At 34.7% G+C, this 20,455-nt stretch overlaps 8 protein-coding genes and 4 pseudogenes across 12 annotated transcripts, besides 1 other annotated feature; 6 read left to right on the top strand and 6 right to left on the bottom strand.

The window, feature by feature from the left end:
* The first annotated feature begins 206 nt into the window (after positions 1–206).
* Positions 207–16,518: a mobile genetic element.
* TVAGG3_0043760 lies at positions 2,203–2,603 on the top strand (annotated as a pseudogene). The gene has a single exon. A coding segment is annotated over exon 1 (401 nt).
* TVAGG3_0043770 (uncharacterized protein) lies at positions 3,509–4,357 on the top strand (the record flags this gene model as incomplete). Its single annotated transcript, XM_051220812.1, has 1 exon — positions 3,509–4,357. One exon carries the CDS (start codon positions 3,509–3,511, stop codon positions 4,355–4,357), a length of 849 nt encoding a protein of 282 aa, XP_051105798.1.
* TVAGG3_0043780 (organellar and viral DNA polymerase type B) lies at positions 5,022–5,350 on the top strand (the record flags this gene model as incomplete). The annotated part of the gene is made up of 1 exon (XM_051220813.1): positions 5,022–5,350. A coding segment is annotated over one exon (329 nt), but the record flags the coding sequence as incomplete, so codon positions are not given.
* On the top strand, positions 5,677–5,963 carry TVAGG3_0043790 (annotated as a pseudogene). Its single transcript has one exon. A coding segment is annotated over exon 1 (287 nt).
* On the top strand, positions 8,977–9,642 carry TVAGG3_0043800 (KilA, N-terminal/APSES-type HTH, DNA-binding family; the record flags this gene model as incomplete). Its single annotated transcript, XM_001294122.1, has 1 exon — positions 8,977–9,642. The coding sequence occupies one exon, from the start codon at positions 8,977–8,979 to the stop codon at positions 9,640–9,642; it is 666 nt and encodes a 221-aa protein (XP_001294123.1).
* On the bottom strand, positions 10,152–11,026 carry TVAGG3_0043810 (annotated as a pseudogene). Its single transcript has one exon. A coding segment is annotated over exon 1 (875 nt).
* TVAGG3_0043820 (uncharacterized protein) lies at positions 11,357–11,515 on the top strand (the record flags this gene model as incomplete). Its single annotated transcript, XM_051220814.1, has 1 exon — positions 11,357–11,515. A coding segment is annotated over one exon (159 nt), but the record flags the coding sequence as incomplete, so codon positions are not given.
* Positions 11,988–13,220, bottom strand: TVAGG3_0043830 (annotated as a pseudogene). Its single transcript has one exon. A coding segment is annotated over exon 1 (1,233 nt).
* On the bottom strand, positions 13,250–13,720 carry TVAGG3_0043840 (uncharacterized protein; the record flags this gene model as incomplete). Its single annotated transcript, XM_051220815.1, has 1 exon — positions 13,250–13,720. The coding sequence occupies one exon, from the start codon at positions 13,718–13,720 to the stop codon at positions 13,250–13,252; it is 471 nt and encodes a 156-aa protein (XP_051105801.1).
* Positions 14,967–15,290, bottom strand: TVAGG3_0043850 (protein of unknown function, DUF4106 family; the record flags this gene model as incomplete). Its single annotated transcript, XM_051220816.1, has 1 exon — positions 14,967–15,290. One exon carries the CDS (start codon positions 15,288–15,290, stop codon positions 14,967–14,969), a length of 324 nt encoding a protein of 107 aa, XP_051105802.1.
* An 86-nt stretch (positions 16,519–16,604) lies between the features above and the next one.
* Positions 16,605–17,426, bottom strand: TVAGG3_0043860 (protein of unknown function, DUF4106 family; the record flags this gene model as incomplete). The annotated part of the gene is made up of 1 exon (XM_051220817.1): positions 16,605–17,426. The coding sequence occupies one exon, from the start codon at positions 17,424–17,426 to the stop codon at positions 16,605–16,607; it is 822 nt and encodes a 273-aa protein (XP_051105803.1).
* Positions 17,427–19,185: 1,759 nt separating this feature from the next.
* Positions 19,186–19,823, bottom strand: TVAGG3_0043870 (protein of unknown function, DUF4106 family; the record flags this gene model as incomplete). The annotated part of the gene is made up of 1 exon (XM_051220818.1): positions 19,186–19,823. A coding segment is annotated over one exon (638 nt), but the record flags the coding sequence as incomplete, so codon positions are not given.
* Positions 19,824–20,455: the final 632 nt, after the last annotated feature.

The raw sequence follows: 20,455 nt of genomic DNA on the forward strand, positions 1-20,455 counted from the left end.
TTGTGCAAGCTCTAAATAAGAACACAACAAACTTTTCAAACTATTCTAAGATATCTGAGTCATTGAAAGAAGGAAACTTAAAACTGACGATAAACCCAATGACAGATGAGTTTCTGTTTCAAGACAGTAAGAACCATACTGTTTGTATAAATCCAACAAAAAGAACTTTAAACGAGAAACCTATAGATGAACTTCTTTTGAAGGCAGATATTGACAACAAAGCTGACAAAGAGTATGTAGACGATGAGTTAGCATATTTGGCTAGTGGGTTAGTGAAGAAGGCAGATAAGGAATATGTGGATGAAAAAGACAATGAAATTATAAAAAGGGTTGAATGGTACCATGAACGGACATCGAAGATTTTAGAAGGTAAAGCCAATACAGGGTGGGTTTCAGGATGTTTAGACCTTAAAGCTGACAAGAACCATACACATACCATTGCAAATATTACAAACTTACAAGAAACCTTAAACAGGAAAAGTGACGTTGGACATACACATACCATTGCAAATATTACAAACTTACAAGAAACCTTAAACAGTAAAAGTGACGTTGGACATACACATAACTTCTTCTCAACTGTTGGTATAGAAAGTATTTTAGGAACGATTGAAAAAACTGGTGGGGGTGGATTATATTTTAAACCTCCTAACTTTCCAGAAGGTTTAACATCGGATAAAGACATTAAATGTAGAAATGTCTATGTCATGGAGGATGAAAAAAAAGTTAAATTCACTGCTCAAGATTTATATGATAAAAAAGCTGACAAAACAGAGCTTCAAACGTTAAAGACAGAAATACTTCAAACAGTATATCCTATAGGTTCTATTTACACGTCAATGAACTCTACCAAACCAGAAGTAGTACTTGGTTTTGGAACTTGGACTCAAATAGTCGACAGGTTTTTGTATTGTGCAAACTCTTCAAAGGAAACAGGTGGAAGTAAAACGATTTCAGGTGCAAATTTACCTGCGCACAGTCACTACGTAAGTTTAACTACATCTGAAGCAGGTTTGCATAGTCATAGATTTTGGGATTGGTCAGGAATGACAAAAGGTAAAGGATATGATGTTAAAGAGGACGTTAAGTTTGCTATAAATTGTTACTGGAGTAACACTGAGGTAGGAGGAAGCCATACACATCGCGTTTCAGGCTATACGCAAACAACGGGACAGAGTAAAGACTACATGCCACCTTACATGACAGTTTACGCATGGTATAGAAATGCTTAGTCGTCATTTTCAACTTCTTTAGCATATTCGTCAGGAGTTGTCTTATATTTGTTAGGAACTGTCTTTGAAAGTATACCACCTTGAACCTTAACAAGTTTGAAACGAGGTCTGACAATAGTAGTTTTATCTTCTGCTTGCAGTCTGTACATTTTGCATGTTTGCCTAAAACTTCATAATATTCTCTGTATACTTTCTTCTATTTTTACGAACACGAATGCGAGTACCTTCGAGTTCCCATTGTTGTCATAGTCAATAGTATTTTCATATGGGTCGCGTTTAGGTATTTCTATTTTTACTTTGTCACCTTTCTGAAGTTTGAAGCCTGGCATTCTTCTTGTTTGTCTTCTTTTGACTAAACTATTAAATATATAGTCTTTCTCTAAGTCAGGGTTGTTTTTCATTTCTTCAGGGGAGTGGTTTCCCCAAACCTTTTTGTTTACGGCTATTGTAAATATTTAAAACTTGTCTCATCTTTGCCATGGAGAAATGTCTATACTTGTCGTCATATGACATTTCATCTACCTCGCCGCCTTGTGGTTGGTTTAAGTCTCTTAAGATTTTTATACAATGTCAATGACACCAAGAGCAGAATGGTTTTGGTCGACAATGAAATATTGGTTTACATTTTTTGAACGCAGATAGTTTTTAATATCGTCTGATTTGAAAGAACTTTCACAGTCAGATGTCAGTTTTTGTTGGATGGTATTTGTCAACGAATATTGTCAAAGCAGTTTTCACATCTAAATATTTTTGGACCATAATGGTAATGGCTTCACAGTATCTTGTGTTTTGACCAAAAATATTAGCCAGTATGGTGGTCCATCTTCTCTATACCTCGGAATGTTTTCCAAGATATCCATAAACCAAGCATTTGGTGTTGAACTAAAGATTTTTACCATGAGTGCTTTCTTTGTCGCTTTAGAAACATACGGGTCCTTGTTTGAATTCGTCATTTTTAACCCATAAAGAAATGGGTTTATTTGGCGCATTAGCAGGAGTCGCATCTAGATTTTTACCCGCAGTGGGAACAATAGCCAGAGGTGTATTTGGAGTTGGAAGGAAGATTTTGAGTACGTTAGGTATACTTAAAGAGAAAGCACAACCTATTATACAAACTGTACAGAAAGGTTGGGATGTAGCACGAGATGCAGCAAATCTTATTCCAAATCCTGAAACAAGAGGAAAAGTTCAAGGATGGATGGACAATGTAGGAAGACAAGCAGGAAACTACTAAACAAAGCAAATGACTACTATAACCAAGCAGGACACTATATGGACCAAGGTGAAAGATTCTTTAACAGAGGATATAACCATGCACAACAGTGGGTAAACAACAACCAACCTCAACCGCCTCAAACGTGGGGAATGTAAAGTTTTTTACTGAGATGAAATGAACAATACAGCTTTGAGACAAATGGGTTCAAGATGGATTTGTCGACTTCCAGCAGTTACACACGTGTTTGTCAAGTTCTTCCTATACCTCAGGAAGTTTTAGACCGACTTAAAAAACAACAACAACCAGTTGAAAACAAACCAAACTAAAATTTTTTTTACTGAGATGAAATGACCGAAGAAGTTGAAACGGTAGATTTGACACCACAAACAAAAAGTTCAGAACCATTGTCAAAACCTGTCAAAAACTTACAGATGAAGAGAAAAATTCAATAATAGAAAGTGCCAGGTCTGGAAATACAAACCCTAACTATAAGTCACTTTTCATAGAAATGGAACGGCTAGTATCTCAAAAAAGAAACAGACTCTCACAAAAAATATTGAAGTCTGAAGGAGCTTTCGAGACAACAGATGGAAAAGTTTACTTCACTGACCAACAGTTCATTATAGAACATCTCATTGACTTAGAGTCGAAATATTCTAAACTTTACAACAAACACAAAAAGTTGAAAGGAAAACAAAAACAAATGGCATATGATATTTATGAAGATGTTGACAACACAACTGTTCCTGCAGGTGAGGTAAAGTCAGAGGAACCAAAAGTGACGAAAAACCGATAGAAGAAGAAACCAAAAACTGAAGATAAACCAAAACCAAAGTTTAGTTTGGAAACTAAACCAAGTCAACCTTCATTAGCTGGTATGGGTTGGCGTCAAAGACTTATGGCAGCAGGTGGTTATGTTAAGTAAAGAAAAAAACATTTTTTTATTTTATTCGAAATGTACGCTGAGTTTGTTGGAGAAGACCGTTGGGAAACTTGTTTGTTAGATGAGAAATATGAAATGGCATACCATTTTAAAACAATATATTTTTACATATATTAAATGCTTCAGGTTGAAAAACAAAGAACAAAAGTAGCAGATACAAAACCGTTAGACTATATCTTTACAAATGCTGGTAGGACAATATCAGATGAAGAAATTTCATCCCGAACATACAGGTTTGACTATCCAATTCGTTGGCTTCAAAGTCCTTCAGATGCAAAGGCAATAGGATTTAGAAGAGTTTTGTTTTCAAATAGAACTAACGCGTTTATGTTCGCAGTATATTTTCATGGGCAGTATAAAGGTTCTGATGGTCTAATAGACAAATTTGACGAAATGAAAATCTTTACAATTCGTTCAGACGAAAGTCTTGAGAAAACTCTAAATGACTTTCAAACTCAAATGAACAAATATTATTGGGAATTTCAAGAAAAATACGACTCTTTACTAAATGGAACATACTATCTGAAACTAGAATATGACAAGATGAACTCCACCGTTTCATTTCAAAAGATTGAAATTAACCCTCCAAGAGATACAGAGTTTTTATTTTGGGGAGTAGACAAACGTTCTTGGGCACAATTTCTTCGGTTACTAAACCAGAACGAACCATTACCACCAGATGGTCCATTTAAATTTATACTTCCACCAGCAGATTTGACAGTTTATAGAAACGTGTTTGACCCTCAAAATGTTATGTGTCATGCAAGTTTCAGTTCAAGCAACAATAGTTTTCTATGTATTGGTAAGGACTTTTATGACTTTGCTTCTAAATTCTACGAACCACCTAGTAACAGTTTCTCTGACTTTCAAGTTTGGTTCACAACAAATGGTGTGCAGCATATAATACCATTGTACTATGACTTTTATCTCGAATTGTCTTTCATATACAACTACGGAAAGTGCTGAAAAAGTATTGAAAAATATATTTTAGGGTAGATGGGTATATCTAACCTCTTTTCTAACCTCTTTTCTACCCTCTTGAATTTTCATGAATTTCATCGTAAATGTTTTGTCGAAACTTCTTCGTAATGAGTGTAAATGACCCAAAAATATATTTTAGGGTAGATGGGTATATCTAACCTCTTTTCTAACCTCTTTTCTACCCTCTTGAATTTTCATGAATTTCATCGTAAATGTTTTGTCGAAACTTCTTCGTAATGAGTGTAAATGACCCAAAAATAATGTTTAGGGTAGATGGGTATATCTAACCTCTTTTCTAACCTCTTTTCTACCCTCTTGAATTTTCATGAATTTCATCGTAAATGTTTTGTCGAAACTTCTTCGTAATGAGTGTAATGACCCAAAAATAATGTTTAGGTAGATGGGTATATCTAACCTCTTTTCTAACCTCTTTCTACCCTCTTGAATTTTCATGAATTTCATCGTAAATGTTTTGTCGAAACTTCTTCGTAATGAGTGTAAATGACCCAAAAATAATGTTTAGGGTAGATGGGTATATCTAACCTCTTTTCTAACCTCTTTTCTACCCTCTTGAATTTTCATGAATTTTCCCGAAATAAAAAATAAAACTAACTTTATTTTTTTATTTTTTTTATTTTGTATAAAAGATATGATTTCAACAATCGGCACAACAACAATTCAAACAACAACAGCACCAAACTCTTTAGTCATGAACCCAACTTCAATGTTAGTAGAGATGAAAAGCTTCATTCCTTCTTCATATACTTTTGAAACAGAAATCCAGAAGATAAAGCAAGAACTTTTAACATCTAATTTAAACTGTAGTGCGAAAGATGAAACAAATGAACAGTATCTTTATGAAATGCAGGACATTATTGACCATTTGCCTAAACTACCTGAAATCCAACAACAAAAACTCACTATTCCTGAATTCGACGAAATTGAAGTCAAAGCAACTGACTCAGTAGAAATAAAGAAGTTCATACGAAAGGTAAATTATGAATTCCTTGGTTTTCATTGCAACCATAAAGTTATGGACAAAGATTGCGACATGGTATATAAGAATGTTTCTGACCTTTACAAAACCCGGGAGTTTAAGACCTACGACAACTTTGTTTCGTTAGTTGCTGAATGTGTATGGCAGATAAGAGATAAAGATAGAAGAGGTAAGGTATGGAATGAACAGATAAAACCCGCAACTTTTGAGTTAAAGAGAGCAATTGACGCCTTAGTCATACTAGCAGGTAAGGTTTCAGAATATAACGCAAAAATGAACCCACAATGTTCTAAAATGTAAAGCAGCAATGAGGAAATATAACTACTCCGTCAAAGAGATAGAACGTATGAGAAACGACTATGCAGACTTAAAGAAAGAAGCAGAAAACCAGCAGAAGATAAAAATGGACATGTTAGCATTTCTGAACAAAAACTATCCAACAGCAGAAGATTTCCTTCTATCTGACGTCAAGAAGAAGTATAAAGAAACTTTCGGTATCGTTAAAACATTCGATGTACTAAAAAAGAAATTGAAGCTACGAAACTGTTTAGAGTCTCACGAATTCATAACGTTTACCATGTAAAACGCTTATAAAATAACTGGGGTAGAAAAGAGGTTAGATATCGGGTTAGATCTACCCATCTACCCTAAAATATATTTTTGCTGAATTCAGCAACAAAATGAACGAGGTCAGGATGTATGTTGCTGAATTCATTCATAACACCCTTTGTAAGCTCATAAAATGCTTGTTTTGAGGTCGAGCCACTTTTGGCTCCACCGTATTCTTTCAACCTGAAGCATTTAATATATGTAAAAATATATTGTTTTAAAATGGTATGCCATATAGCTTCTTGAATTTGTTAAGAAGTATTCGAACGTATTTTCCATCTGTATCTATAGTGTTTACATAAGCATAGCCCGCCTTAGTAAAATATACTTGTAATTTCCTATAGTTTACGCCGGTATAAAAGTAGAAAGAGTCTTGTTCTTCGCTATAGTAGTAAAACTCCAACGTATGCTTGCCATAGTCTGTAATTTCAATTGTTTCATCTTCTAGATCGTCGACAAATTCGAATACAATATCTCTAAACACCTTTGTTCTTATTGTCAGAATAAGTGACCCAACGTAAGTTTTCAAGTCTATGTCGTTTCTTATATGGTTTTATATGGTCTACAAAAGGTAAATTTTAGGATTCAGTATAAAATGAGTTGCAATGACAACATGTTTAAGATAGTGTTTTCCACCCATCTTCATATCAGCATATCCGTCATTTCGCTCCCATTCGCTTAAAACTCTTTTTGTCTTTTTGTTTCTGACTTCAAATGACTCACAACAGTGAATTTCATATTTCTCATCTAACAAACAAGTTTCCCAACGGTCTTCTCCAACAAACTCAGCGTACATTTCAAATAAAATAAAAAAAATATATTGTTTTAAAAATAAATTGTTTTCAAGAGTTTTCTACGATGTTAGAAAAGAGGTGAGAAAACGTGTTAGATCTAACATTCTAACATAAACTTTATTTTTGGGTCCTTTACACTCATTACGATGAAATCATGACAAAACATATACGATGAAGTCTTGACAAAACATATACGATGAAGTCTTGACAAAACATGTACGAAGAAGTCTTGACAAAACATGTACGATGAAATTCATGAAAATTCAAGAGGGTAGAAAAGAGGTTAGAAAAGAGGTTAGATATACCCATCTACCCTAAACTTTATTTTTGCTGAAAAATGACCAAAATTCTGAGTAAAATGGCATAAGATTGCTTCTCTCGGAAAAACCGAGAGAAGAGATTCCGTATGAAAATCGTGAAATTTCTCTAGACCGACTTCCTTCGGTCTTGCATAAAACTCTATGAAAATCATGAATTTCCTTAAGACAGAAAAAATAAAGTTAGTTTTTTATAAAATATTTTTTTTATTTTGTATGTAAGAACAGAAATGTTAAACATTGAGTTTGAAACAGTTAGAAAGATAGACAATGACACCAAATTGGTTAGAATTGGTGATTTAAACGTAAGATACTCAAAGAAATACAACAAATATTCTTTGTCAGACATTTTATCTCCATTTGGAAAGAAAACAAACGACTGGGTTAGAAATGCTTCAACTCAGAAAATTTTGACAAGAAATCCTGAGCTTATGATATCGGTAAGATTTCTATGGAACTACAGCATATCTTATAGACAAAAGTCTTATACCAATAGTTTTGTTATGGTTAGACCCAGTTGTTGGATATAACTTCATAACATATGGTTCATTCGACTCAGAACGTTGCAGTGAAGGCTTACTTTACATCGTTCAGAAACCGAAGGACTTCAATACAAAGAGATATAAGATAGGAAGAACATATAATATAACTCAAAGATATGACAGTACAGTCAATAGAGTCAAGGTTGTGTTTGTTAATGATATGAGAGCTGCAGAAACAGAACTACTTGAAAAGTTTGAGAAAATGTATGGTGCTCCCACGAAAGGTAAGGAAACGTTTGAAGTAGATGAGATAGATAAAGCTATAAAATTATTTGACGAAGTTACTGAAAAATACATGTAAAGCGTTTATTTTTACGCTTGACTTCAGATGGCTCAGGTAGTTCCTAACTAGCTCATTTATCTCTATAAGGTAGATTGCCTCATCTGCTGGGTCTATGTCGGTCATTGTTTCAAGACAAGTCTTTTACTTTTTCAAGACAAGTCTTTTACTTTTTCAAGACAAGTCTTTTACTTTTTCAAGACAAGTCTTTTACTTTTTCAAGACAAGTCTTTTACTTTTTCAAGACAAGTCTTTACTTTTTCAAGACAAGTCTTTTACTTTTTCAAGACAAGTCTTTTACTTTTTCAAGACAAGTCTTTTACTTTTTCAAGACAAGTCTTTGACTTTTTCAAGAAATTTTTGGTGTCAAGTTCTCAAATTTGAGAACAGTGGTCTTGATTTCAGACGATACCCGTACTTTTTCAAGACAAGTCTTTTACTTTTTCAAGACAAGTCTTTTACTTTTTCAAGACAAGTCTTTTACTTTTTCAAGACAAGTCTTTTACTTTTTCAAGACAAGTCTTTTACTTTTTCAAGACAAGTCTTTTACTTTTTCAAGACAATGTCCGACGTCAGTCAGTAAATTTTATCGTCCAACCTTACAAATGTAAACTTATATAGTTCTATTTTCTTCACTAGGGTCTAACACCAAAGTAGCCTTACAAATGTAAACTTATATCGTTCTATTTTCTTCACTAGGGTCTAACACCAAAGTAACCTATGTACATGAAATTTCACTGCATAAAAGGAAAAAACCTGCGCGAATCGGGATTTGAACCGAGGTCTTCGACGCCTGTAGCGAGGTAGCCCATACCACTGAGCTATGAGCCGCTTGCATATTTTTAAGTAAAATATAGTATATTTGTCATATAGTGAAGGATGACCAAACTTAAAAAAAATAACGCTAATTTTTAAAAAAATATTTTTTTTATTTTGTATGTAAGAACAGATATGACAACAACAGAGAACACAACAACTGCTATCGTTCATGAAGCTATAAATGAAGAATATGAGTGGGTTCAGTTTAACAAACAACTCCGTCTCATTCGTTCGGTCAAAGACGATATGTACCAAATGCAAAGTATTTTGACAGCATGTTTTGCTCCAGATACTAAGAAACCACAAGACTGGTTTGAATTAAATAGCACTCATGAACTCCTCAGTGAGTTTGAACATGTAGAACTTAAAAAGATGTACCAAGACAGACAAAACTTACCATCACATCTAAAAGGTATATATGTTCATAAGTTCCTAGTTAGTTCAATAGCAATGTGGGCTTCACCTCGTTATGCAATCTACATACTTATGCTACTTGACGAACTTTGTACAAAGCAGAGAGAAGATATGATGAAAGAAGACAAAAACATACAGAAAAGAATACCACGTTCGGTACCAAAAGGTAAGGAAAAGAACTATAAGTATATGATTTATACTGAAGAGATGGAAAATGAAGAAGACAGAGATATGGTTATGTTGCATTTAGTCAGAAGAAACAACAAAGGCTTTTACGACCTTGCTAAGATTTACAAATCTGACAGAAATTGGTTCTATCGCGAAAACTTACCGATTTCAATGACACCTAATGAAGATGTGAAACAAATAGTTCAAGATACGTTACCTCAAACACACTATGATATTAAAGGTTGTACAATTCTTACATTCAAAGAAGATTTGCCATTGTTAAAGGAAAAAATAACAGAGTATTTTGACAACTTCAAACAAGCAGAGTAAATGAACCATTTATTTTTCAAGCTTGACTTCAGATGGCTCAAGTAGCTCAATTAGGTAAATTGCCTCGTCAAATCCTTCTGGCATTCCGAGTCCTTCCATCCGACATTCCAAGTCCTTCCTTCCGACATTCCAAGTTCTTCCCGACAACAGGAAGAACTCTTCCTTCCGACAGGAAAAAATTTTCCTTCCAACTGGAAAAAAATTTCCTGACAACTGGAAAAAAATTTCCTGTTGTTCGTCCGTAAACCATTCAAATTTTCGAAAATTGAGAACTTTTTGGTCGAACGACAGAAAAAATTTTTCCTTCAGACAGGAAAAAAATTTCCCGACAACTGGAAAAAAATTTCCCGACAACTGGAAAAGTTTTTCCTTCCAACAGGAAAAGTTCTTCCTTCCGACAGGACACAAACGAATGTCCGACGTACCACCAACCGAGTCCATTCCAAAGCCAGAAGAACCGACAGCCCCAGCACCACAACAGACTTACTAAGACTAAACACTTACATTTTTCAAGCTTGACTTTTTACAATTTGAACTTTGTTCGCGTAGATATGAATTCTGAAAGAAGTATGAGGGTCTTGTATGACTTTGTACTTCTCCCATAGTTCATGTCTGTCAAACTTACCTGCCATGGACTCTTTCATAAGTTCCATGAAATCGTCTTCGGACAATCCGGGGAAAAGTACAATGTCAGTAAGTATTCTTTTAACATCCTTACTTAAACTCTTTGCTGTCTGTACACAAATGACAACTGAGATGTTAAAGTGTCTGAGCTTCTTAAGAATTCGACACATATCTTGTTCTCTGTTCTTAAGCAAAGGATGAGAGGCGAAATCATCTAAGATAAGAAGACACCTATGAGGGTATGTCTTCCAATCGTAAGATTGCAATTTCTTCGAAATGTATTCTATCTCTTTCTGTTTGTTTCTGAAGTGTTTCTTCTCTAATATTCTCTGCATTTCCTCATTAGGGTCTTTGAACTTAGAATTTATATACTCATTTATAGCATTATACTTCAAAACTCTTCTTTGGTACTTCTTTATCCAATCTAACAACTCAGTATCCTTTATGCATACTAACTTAGACTTCTTTATAATATCTTTGAACGAATTGACGGTTTGGTCAAATTGACCAGAAGTCGAACAAATAACAACTAACTCATAGAATGGGTTCTTCTCATCTAGTTCTTGTTGTTGTGCAGCCATTTTAAGATAAGTGAATGTCTTACCCGACCCAGGTGGTGCGATTAGACCTGTTATACCATTCTGAGCAAATAAGAACTTGTCATGTATAGGTTTTATCTGAGCATTTTCTAACTTCCTCTTGTTCTTGTTTAAAACATTCTCAAATTTCTTGTCAATGTCAGCAAACTTTTTTCTAACATATTTTTAGAAAAATTAAAATTTTTATCTTTTAGAAAATGTCTAGTGATTTCGCTATCTATATTCGAGACAAGCTTTTCGACAGCAAAACATCTGTCGACCATAAAATCTTACATAGTGTAAACAAGAAAGGTGAATTTGTTCTAAAGTTCTGTTTCTGGGAATATGACAAGAACCATAAAACATTAGGCAGAGCAGTCTTTAAGTTTGTCAATGACAGACTTGTTGACAGAGATGACGCCGATTGGAAAGATGAAGTCCAACAAAAGTTCTTAGAATGCAAAGAAGACACATGCGCTGTTCTTGAAGATGAAATAGAAAACAGAATAGAAGAGCTATTAAAGGACAAAGAACTTTTACAGAAATATGGTTCTGAGAAATTTGACGTCTCACCACCAGAAAAGAAGAAGAAAGGAAAGAAAGAGAAAAAAGTAGAAGAAGAGAAGAAAGAACCTGAACCAGTTCCAGAGAAGGTGAGATATGACATGTAAAAATAAAATTTTATTTTTAGAACATTTCTGGGTCAATGTCAATGTTCTCTTCCTCTTTAGGGGCAAACACTGGCTTAGACTCTAAAATCTTTTTACCCAATTTACCTTGAACTTCAACTATCTTAGACTCATAATATTCATAGTCGTCTGCTTTCTTTGGTTCATAAGGTATAACAAGTTTGTATGCTTTGCCTTCTTTAAGGTTTGAAAACCTTCTGTCAAAACTTTCTTTGACTGTTAACAAACCTTCTATGTCTAAGTCTTCAAATTTCGCACCATTTTTAGTCACAATAGCAAACTTAACTGGTTCGATGTTCCAAACTTTGCTGAATGAAGACTTTTCAAAATGGTAGAAGTAAACATTCAAATAAGCGAATGGGTCTAGTTCTTCTTTAAGTCCTGACATATATTTGTTTACTGAGATGAATTTTGCCATCTTTTCTATCGGATAAAAAATTATTTTTTTTTAAATTTACTCATAAAAATTTTTCTTTGTATATACACCATTCTGAACATCTAAAAGACTTTTGACATTTGCCAAGAATGTACGTTTAGAAGCTGCCATATAACCATATTCTTGACAATATTGTTTATACGAATCGTACAATGACCTTTCATCTAAACACTCAAAGTCGCTTTCTTCTATGAACAGTTCATATACACTCTTGTTTGCTTCTAACAATGTTTGTCTCTCTTCGTATGTGGAATTTGTCTTGGATTGAACTTTGAAATATCTAATGTCATGAAATATGAGAACAAGTGGTTGTAAAAGTCAGATGTCAAAGTTTCTGACAAAGCGTCAAAATATTCTGTATCTTGCATATGAGCTTCTGACGTTCTGACAACTACATATCTTCTGTCAGAACTTTCTAATCATCGGAACAACATTGTTTGAAACCATAACGAAGTTTGCAACATTTTCACAAACTCTTTGGTCTTTATACTTTCTTTCAACAACTCCAACTTTGTCTGTTATAAGACTCTTTCAAAGCATCTGAGTTCAAAACTTTTGTTGTATCTATACTTTTGAAGTTCATTGCAAACTATAAGTTCATATTCTCTATTGAGGAGTTAAATTTACCGCAGATGTTTTCTAAGTTTGTCATATTCGGGTTCGAATAGCCCTCTAACAGTTGCATAAAATATCTGTAAAGAAAGTATTCTTACCAGTTCCTTGTTTTCCAATTATAATGAGAGCAGTTTCATTTTTAGCACTTGGATGTTGTAAGATGTTTGCAAACCAACATAAGATATACTCATAGACTCTTTCGTTTCCATTGCATATAATTTCTTTGACATGGTCTAACCAAGCTTCTATAATATTTTCTTTCCATTCTACTTGTTCGTATTTATATCCAGTGAAGATAGAATAGAAGTTTGGAGAAGGTGTATAGAACTTTATACCTCGAACTGAAAAATCTTCAAGTTTTGACAATAAGATATCCCAAGCAATCTAACATCTTCATGCCAACTTGTACAACTTTTATTTTCTTAAGTTTCTGTCTACATTCTTGTTCAGACACTATTGTTGCTCTTGGTTTGTTAAGACAACATCCCATTCTTTCATGACATAACATTCTGGGGCAGAGTCAACATAAATGACTAAACGTTTCAAATTCTCGACTGCTTTGTTATAGTCTCTAAATGGACACATATTTCTGAATGCTTGGAAGTCATAAAAATCTGAAACATCTATTCTGTACATTTTTATAAAAATAAAAAAAAATATTTTTTTTATTCTTGACTTTGTTGTTCCATTTGTTGCATTTGTTGTTCTTGAGCTATTTGTTGTTGAAGTTGTTCTTGTAATACAATACTTTCACCAGTTGCATCTTCCAATTCGAAACTTTCTGCCGTCATTGACAAATACATAGGACATAAAAGTTTTACAGGAACAAAGTTTGCGTCAACTAAGGTTAAGTTTATGTTTGCTAAAGTGTTTGAGTTTACTAAAGCTGAAAATTCTGCATTCGAATGAACAATAGGCAAACCAGCAGAGAAAGTGTTGTTTATACGCATGAGTATCTTTTGGTCATAGTAGTTTCTGTCAACATTCGAATAGCACTTTGAACCTAAGTTTGAAACAATATATAAAATAGGTGTGCTTAAAGTCAATGGAACAGATAGACCTTGTATGACACCTTTTCCTGTTATAGGAAACTGTTGGTAGTAAAAACCAGATATAAGTTTTGTATTATAGCTCATATCGTTTATAGTAAACTCAGTCGGACATCCAAACATAATGAAACCTGCTCTAGTTGCAGCACATGTTACATCCGTCCTTAAAGTATTAAATAAGTCAACAAAAACCTGTTGGTGGTATATCTGAGTAAGTATCTTCAAAGAAGTATTTTTTACCATTCACAACAACAAAATCTTCTGGTGTCAAAAGAGCAAAACAGGCTTTAGTCGTCATCGTGTTTAAGGTCAGTTTACAATATCGTCCTTGAGGACTTTGTAAGTTTGTTGTTATAGAATTATATGACTCAGGGTTTTTAGTCGTAATAGTATAAACCATTATATCTTCTGCCATTTACTTAGCAACTAAATTTTAATGAAATGTTGTGGTCGTCAAATATTTTTATAACGTCTGGGAAACTATATTTTAAGTTCAACGTTTCACCTCCTTTCATAACGTATATCTTGTCAATGACATTATATGAAACACCACAGCAAGCAATGTCGGGCTCTATTTCTTTGATGTTTATATCGTCTGCCTCTGTCAAAAGTTTCAATAGTTCTTTCAAAACTTCATGAGGTGCGATGACATATGAGTTCACTTTTACAGGGTTGTGTTCGACCAAGTTTAACATTATACCCAAAGCTTGACAAATCTTCTCCTGAGTTTTAAGTTTGTCTTTTCAGTTGTTGGTAGTCGTTTCGAATATCTGCAACAGAACTTAAGTCTCTGCTAACTTCAGGGTATGTTGGTTGTTCTTTTACAGGAACTATTGTTATACCATCTTCGTCTTCGTATGGTTTCCCCACTTCAACATCTCTTTCTTTGACATTGACAACAACACTTTGACTGTTTGTTTGAGTTGGTGAATTTAACTTCACATCTGCCACCGCCATTAAACCTTTTGAAACACTCACGCTTCTATTTTTCGGAAATGACATTTTACTTAGAATAAAAAGATGGACGTATTCGAGTATCTCTTCGAATTGAAGCAAAACAAAGTTTACACACACAAACAATACAAGTTCATTGACAGAGTAGTTCTTTACACAAACAATGGAAAATGTTATAGAATAGCAGTCTTTGCTGAACCAAAATATTTTCATAAAGCAAAGAAAGTTGGTATAACTGAAATGGTGAAAGTTCTTGAAGCAGACAAAAATATAACTTCAAAACTTACAGATATTTCTAAAGGAAAGTTTATAATACAATATTATGTCAAAACTGGCGTACTGTCAATATTTGACGGAGAGAAGTCAGTTCAAGAACAACTTACTGACCTGCTGCCAAAATCTGCTCGATGGAAGCTGTCGTTATGCCAATCTGAGGAGCTCCAGCAGGTTTCATCGAACGAATCTTCAAAAGAGCATCTTCCGTGAAAAGTGCTATTGGTTTTGTAAACTTCTTTGCTCTCAGTTCATCTGGACCGTCTCTGTCACCAGTATATTGTATTTGTACAGTACCAACAGTTGAAATACCACCCATAAAGTCTTCTGAGTCAGCAAATGGAATGCCAAGCCAAAAGTTTGAACGGTCTCCATTTGTATATTGAGTTTTTTGACCTCCTGTATGAGTCCATACTTTCACATATGGCATAATAGAACTTTGCATTTCAGGGTTAATGGTTGTTGTGAAGTTGTTGTTAAAGTTCATAGCATCTAATGTCAAGTTGTATGACCTCATATCCTCAACTGTAGAATATTCTTCTCTTGGATAGTATTTGCCATCTATGTTATATGATATTTAATACCGGGTTGTAGAAACAAGAATAGTCATTTATAGTTCGTCTGAACAGTACAAACATAGTATCTGCATGTTTCATTGCAGTTGTTAAGGCAATATCTGTTCTTGCACCTGGGTCAGCACTTTGGTTTCCAACTTCACCTGCAAAGTCTTTGACAGATATTTGGTGTATAGGGAACATAAGTGGAACTGCAATATATTTGGCAGCTAAAGCATTTGAAATATCTGGGTCCAACATATAGACTGCAAGTCTGCTTTCTATTCTCTTGCATTCAAACTTTTCGCATGTGAACTTAACTGGGTCCCAAGCAGTTCCAGCAGCATTGAAGTAGTAGTTTACTTCATTGTTGAAGTTTGAGAAACCAAAGTCTAAGTCAACTTTGTCTTTGCAAAAGTCGGCGAATGACATTTTATTTGTTCCCACTACTTCTGTAAGAGTGAATGGGTCTTGTGTTGGTGCAATGACTAAGTTATTTTTGCTTGGAGTAAGTTCGATAGAAATTTTTCCTGCCCAGTTTGGCAAGTATCTTAAAAACCTGAAGATGAGGAAAGATGACAAAGGAACTCTAAGTTTCAGTTTTACTTTAGTGGCAGCAGTTCCATCTGAACCAGAAAGGTTAACATAAACTCCTGGAACGTTAGGGTCAAGTCTTCTTATTTTCTCAATATTTGCATACTGGTCTGTTTGTTCTCTAGCTTGTGGTTGTACTGAGTTTCTCAAAGCGAACCATTCATAGTTTGCCCATGTTACTGTTTGAACTAAGTCAGAGTTAGAATATATCTTATATCCCATGAAAACTTCTGGAGCATATTGGTATCCGACATAGAAAATTCCATTGCAACCTTTCTTGTCAGACAACTTGGCAGAAGGTTTTATTTCAATGTCTTGTTCCACGTATAAGAAAGAGTTGTCAATAGAAATTATATGAAACCTGTCGCAAGCAATATCTACTGTTGTTGAAGAACCTTCTCCAAACTCACCTACGTTTCCATAAGAAACAGCAGTTGTATATTCGTAAGTTCCAGGAACTATTTCTGACCTTCTAATGGCATTGTCGCATTCGTTATACCATTCGGAAACATTTCCGTTCATGGCATCCAAAACTGTTGGCGTTATATTCTGAGCGGCGTACATTTCATATGGGTAAAAATATAGAATAGTTGGATTTATATGTCATAATAGAACCCACGTGGACCAAGCTTTACTTTCTTCCTGACTGAGTTTTTAACTCTTCTTTTTCCTTCATTGCCCTCTGCTTGAAGTTGTTGCATCTTTGCATTATGTTCATCTAGTATGTTGCAAATTTCCCATGTCCTTTTTGCCTTTTGGCTCTGGTCGCCCATCTCAGGTAACCTATATCCTAGAAAGAGTTTGTCATAGTCTGTATTTGAGTCTTCGCGTATTGTTTGCATGACTCTTTCCTGAGTTTCCGGTTCAAGCTCTTCAAACAGAGCTTGTCCATATGGAATAAGCTCGTTTCCAAATATATGTTTTTGTAGCCATTCTGGTTTTCTTTCCATGTTACCAATAATATCTTTTGTGAATGGGAAAGCTTTTACCCAATGTTTCAGTCTTGCGTCATTTATTTCTGTAGTTGGTTTTATTTTGTCAAGGAACATGTTTTTCAATACTAACATTTCATTTGGTACTGTCCATTTGAGTTTTCTTAAATATTCATCCCTTCTCGGTTCATTGTCTGCAAAGTAAGTTTTTATGACATTTTGTAAACTTTCGTTTGCAAGGTCATGTACAATAGGTTCTCTTCCTTCTGTCTCCCTAACTTTCTTTCTAAACTCTTCACCAAATATACCATCTCTATGGTTCTGTGTAGTTCTTTGAGATAAATGTTCTAGAACGTCAGGTGTTATATTTCCATCAGCCATGTTCATTTCATACTGGTCCAAAATATCTGCATGTTTCATATCTTTCAATGGCATTAAAGCCGCGCTGAAAATACCAGCTAAATCTGGTTCACCATTCATTTCCATTGCGTCTACAACATCTTGGAATTGTGGTTGTAAGTTTATGAACCACCTATCCGGATTAGCTTTATGACCCCATCTCATTGTAGTTCCATCGTCTGCAGAAACAAAAGTAGGTTTGTTTCCATATTGGTTAGGTTCTGAATGAACTTTAAACAATGTTTCATTTCTATATGTTTTCTTGAAATTTAACCTTTTATTTTCACCGAGTTCATCCGAAGATTGAACGTTAAATGCTCGTAAGTAAAAAGGGTTGTTGTATTTGTGTACATTATCTTTCAGTACTTCCATTCTATGCTGGATATTTTCATCTGATGTTGGAGTCTTTTGTATGTCGGCGAACATTTTTCGATATTCTTCTACTATGTCAGCTGAATTTTTCTTAGACTCTTGGAAAGATTCCATATTCTCCGCATACACTTGTTGAGGGTCAAGATTTTTCGGCTGTTCCAAATCTTCATCTAGTTCTGTGAAGTTAGTTTCCAAAGGAGGGACTTGTTCGTTTCCTTCTGGCTCTTCTAGCTGTTGTTGCTGAACTATTTCTTCCATGTCTGGTTGTATCTGAACTTCTTCCTGTGGAGTTTCTTGTACCTCATCTGCTGGCATTTCATATATTCCGAGACCGTTTTTAACAAGTTCCCTATTTAAGCCATCCGCATTCATAACCCTTTCTTCTTTCGTTCCGTCTCTATTTTTTACGCGTTTCATGAAGATAGTTGAATTATCATTTATCTCTGACACCAAATATCTCGGAGTAAATTCATCCATGTCATTTGGATGATATGCTATTAAATCATATCCCTTAGCGAGCTTGTATTTTCCAGGTTTGAAATTATATCCCATTTGGTGCTGAACCATAAAGCTAAATAGGTTCGGGTCAGTATTTCCTTCCTTGAACTTTCTAATAGCTTCTTTATATCTGTCACTAAAGTCAAGAGTATCTGGGTAACCATAATTTTCCTTAAGCATTTTTAAGAATTCTTGGTTTCCTTGTTCTCTACTTCTTTTATGTCCTTGCTCTGTTTGTGGTTGTTGCTGTGCAGTGTTTTGAACTGTTGGTTGCTGTGCAGTGTTTTGAACTGTTGGTTGTTGTGCAGGGTTTTGAACTGTTGGTTGTTGTGCTGGTTGTTGTGTTGGTTTTGGTGCATGCCTGTGTCTGTGTCCATGTGACGATGTAAATGTTCTAGGTAGTCCTGGTGCAGGTGCTTCTCTTGAGAGGTTTGGTGGTATATAAGTTCCACCAGCTGGCACATATGTTCCATCTGCAGCGTAATGTCCTACCTGACTTTTCGTTCTTAAGAAAGCATTTACTAGGTCTGTTTTGGTCTGTTGTAACTCTTTTTCTTGACTTTTCACAACAGTTGCTCTAACGGCGTCATAGGCACTTTGAACTGCCTGTCTCGTTGCTGCATCTGTTATTTTCGTCATATTTTGTGCTACTTCTCTTAACTCTTTGTCGAAACCTTCAGACTTCAGTTTCTTTCCAGATGAGAAGTCGTTCACTAGTTTCACCTTACTATGAAGAGCTTCGAAGGCATTCTTAAAGTCAGCATTCATTAAAGCTTCATTTGAACTGTCTTCATCCGCTTGTATTTTTGTCCTTATTGACCCTATAAGTTGGGCTGCTTTAGCGTTGGCTTGGGCATCTAACCAGTCATTATTAGCTTTTATATATTCTGCGCTTTTCATTGCCTTTTGCATGGCTGCGTCGTTATTTTTACTTTCTTGTGCTAAGTTTTCATACTGTACGGTTTGGTTTTGCAACTGTAAAAGTTTTTCTGCCTTTACATTTGCTTCAACTTCTTTTTTATACTCATCGCTATCCATATATGTCTTCAGGGCTTTTTGTTTTATTTCTTCATCTTTCAGTACTTTATATTGAGTAGTATGGTTTTTCAAATTTATAACATCTTGTTCCATTTTTGCTACTTCTGCTGCTTTTTCTGACACTTTTTTCGCATATTCCTCTGTACTTAGTTCTTTCAGTTGTTCTTCTTTCTTCTTTTTCTCTACGTTTAACTCATTTAGTTTCTTTGTGTGTCTGTCATATTCTAGTTTCTTTTCGTTTTCACTTATTTGTTTCTGTATGTCTATGTTTGACTTTTTGACATCTGTTATTTGATTTTTGAGTGAACTCAAATTCATTTGACTTTGAGGGTTATAGGCTGTTCCGTCTGCAGCTCCACCATAGCCTGCCATTTTCGCTAAAAGTGCCGCTCTTAAACCTCCACTCTGTGCACCTATAACTCGGTTTAAAAGCATAGGGTTGCTTGACATTTGTTGCAACATAGTGGGGTCATTCATAATTTGTTGTTGCAACTGTTGTTGTGGTGTCAGTTTTACTATTGGATGTTTCAATGCTCTCTTCCTCTTACGTATATTCTTACGTAGCTTACGTGGCATTTTAAGTGAAGTTAAAAAGCGGTTTTTGACAGATGTTTTATTGTGACTTCTTCGTAAAGACTTTGTTGAGATTTCTTCGTAAATGAGTGTAAATGACCCAAAAATATATTTAGGGTAGAAGGGTATATCTAACCTCTTTTCTAACCTCTTTTCTACCCTCTTGAATTTTCATGAATTTCTTCGTAAATGTTTTGTCAAGACTTCTTCGTAAAGACTTTGTTGAGACTTCTTCGTAAAGACTTTGTTGAGACTTCTTCGTAAATGACCCAAAAATATATTTTAGGGTAGAAGGGTATATCTAACCTCTTTTCTAACCTCTTTTCTACCCTCTTGAATTTTCATGAATTTCTTCGTAAAGACTTTGTTAAGACTTCTTCGTAAAGACTTTGTTGAGACTTCTTCGTAAAGACTTTGTTGAGACTTCTTCGTAAAGACTTTGTCAAGACTTCATCGTAAAGACTTTGTTGAGATTTCTTCGTAAATGACCCTAGTAGTATATTTTTGGTGTAAATTTCATGAAAATTCAAGAGGGTAGAAAAGAGGTTAGAAAAGAGGTTAGATATACCCTTCTACCCTAAAATATATTTTTGGTGTAAATTTCATGAAAATTCAAGAGGGTAGAAAAGAGGTTA

Source organism: Trichomonas vaginalis, chromosome IV (assembly GCF_026262505.1).
Source record: "Trichomonas vaginalis G3 chromosome IV, whole genome shotgun sequence".
NCBI lineage: Eukaryota > Parabasalia > Trichomonadida > Trichomonadidae > Trichomonas > Trichomonas vaginalis.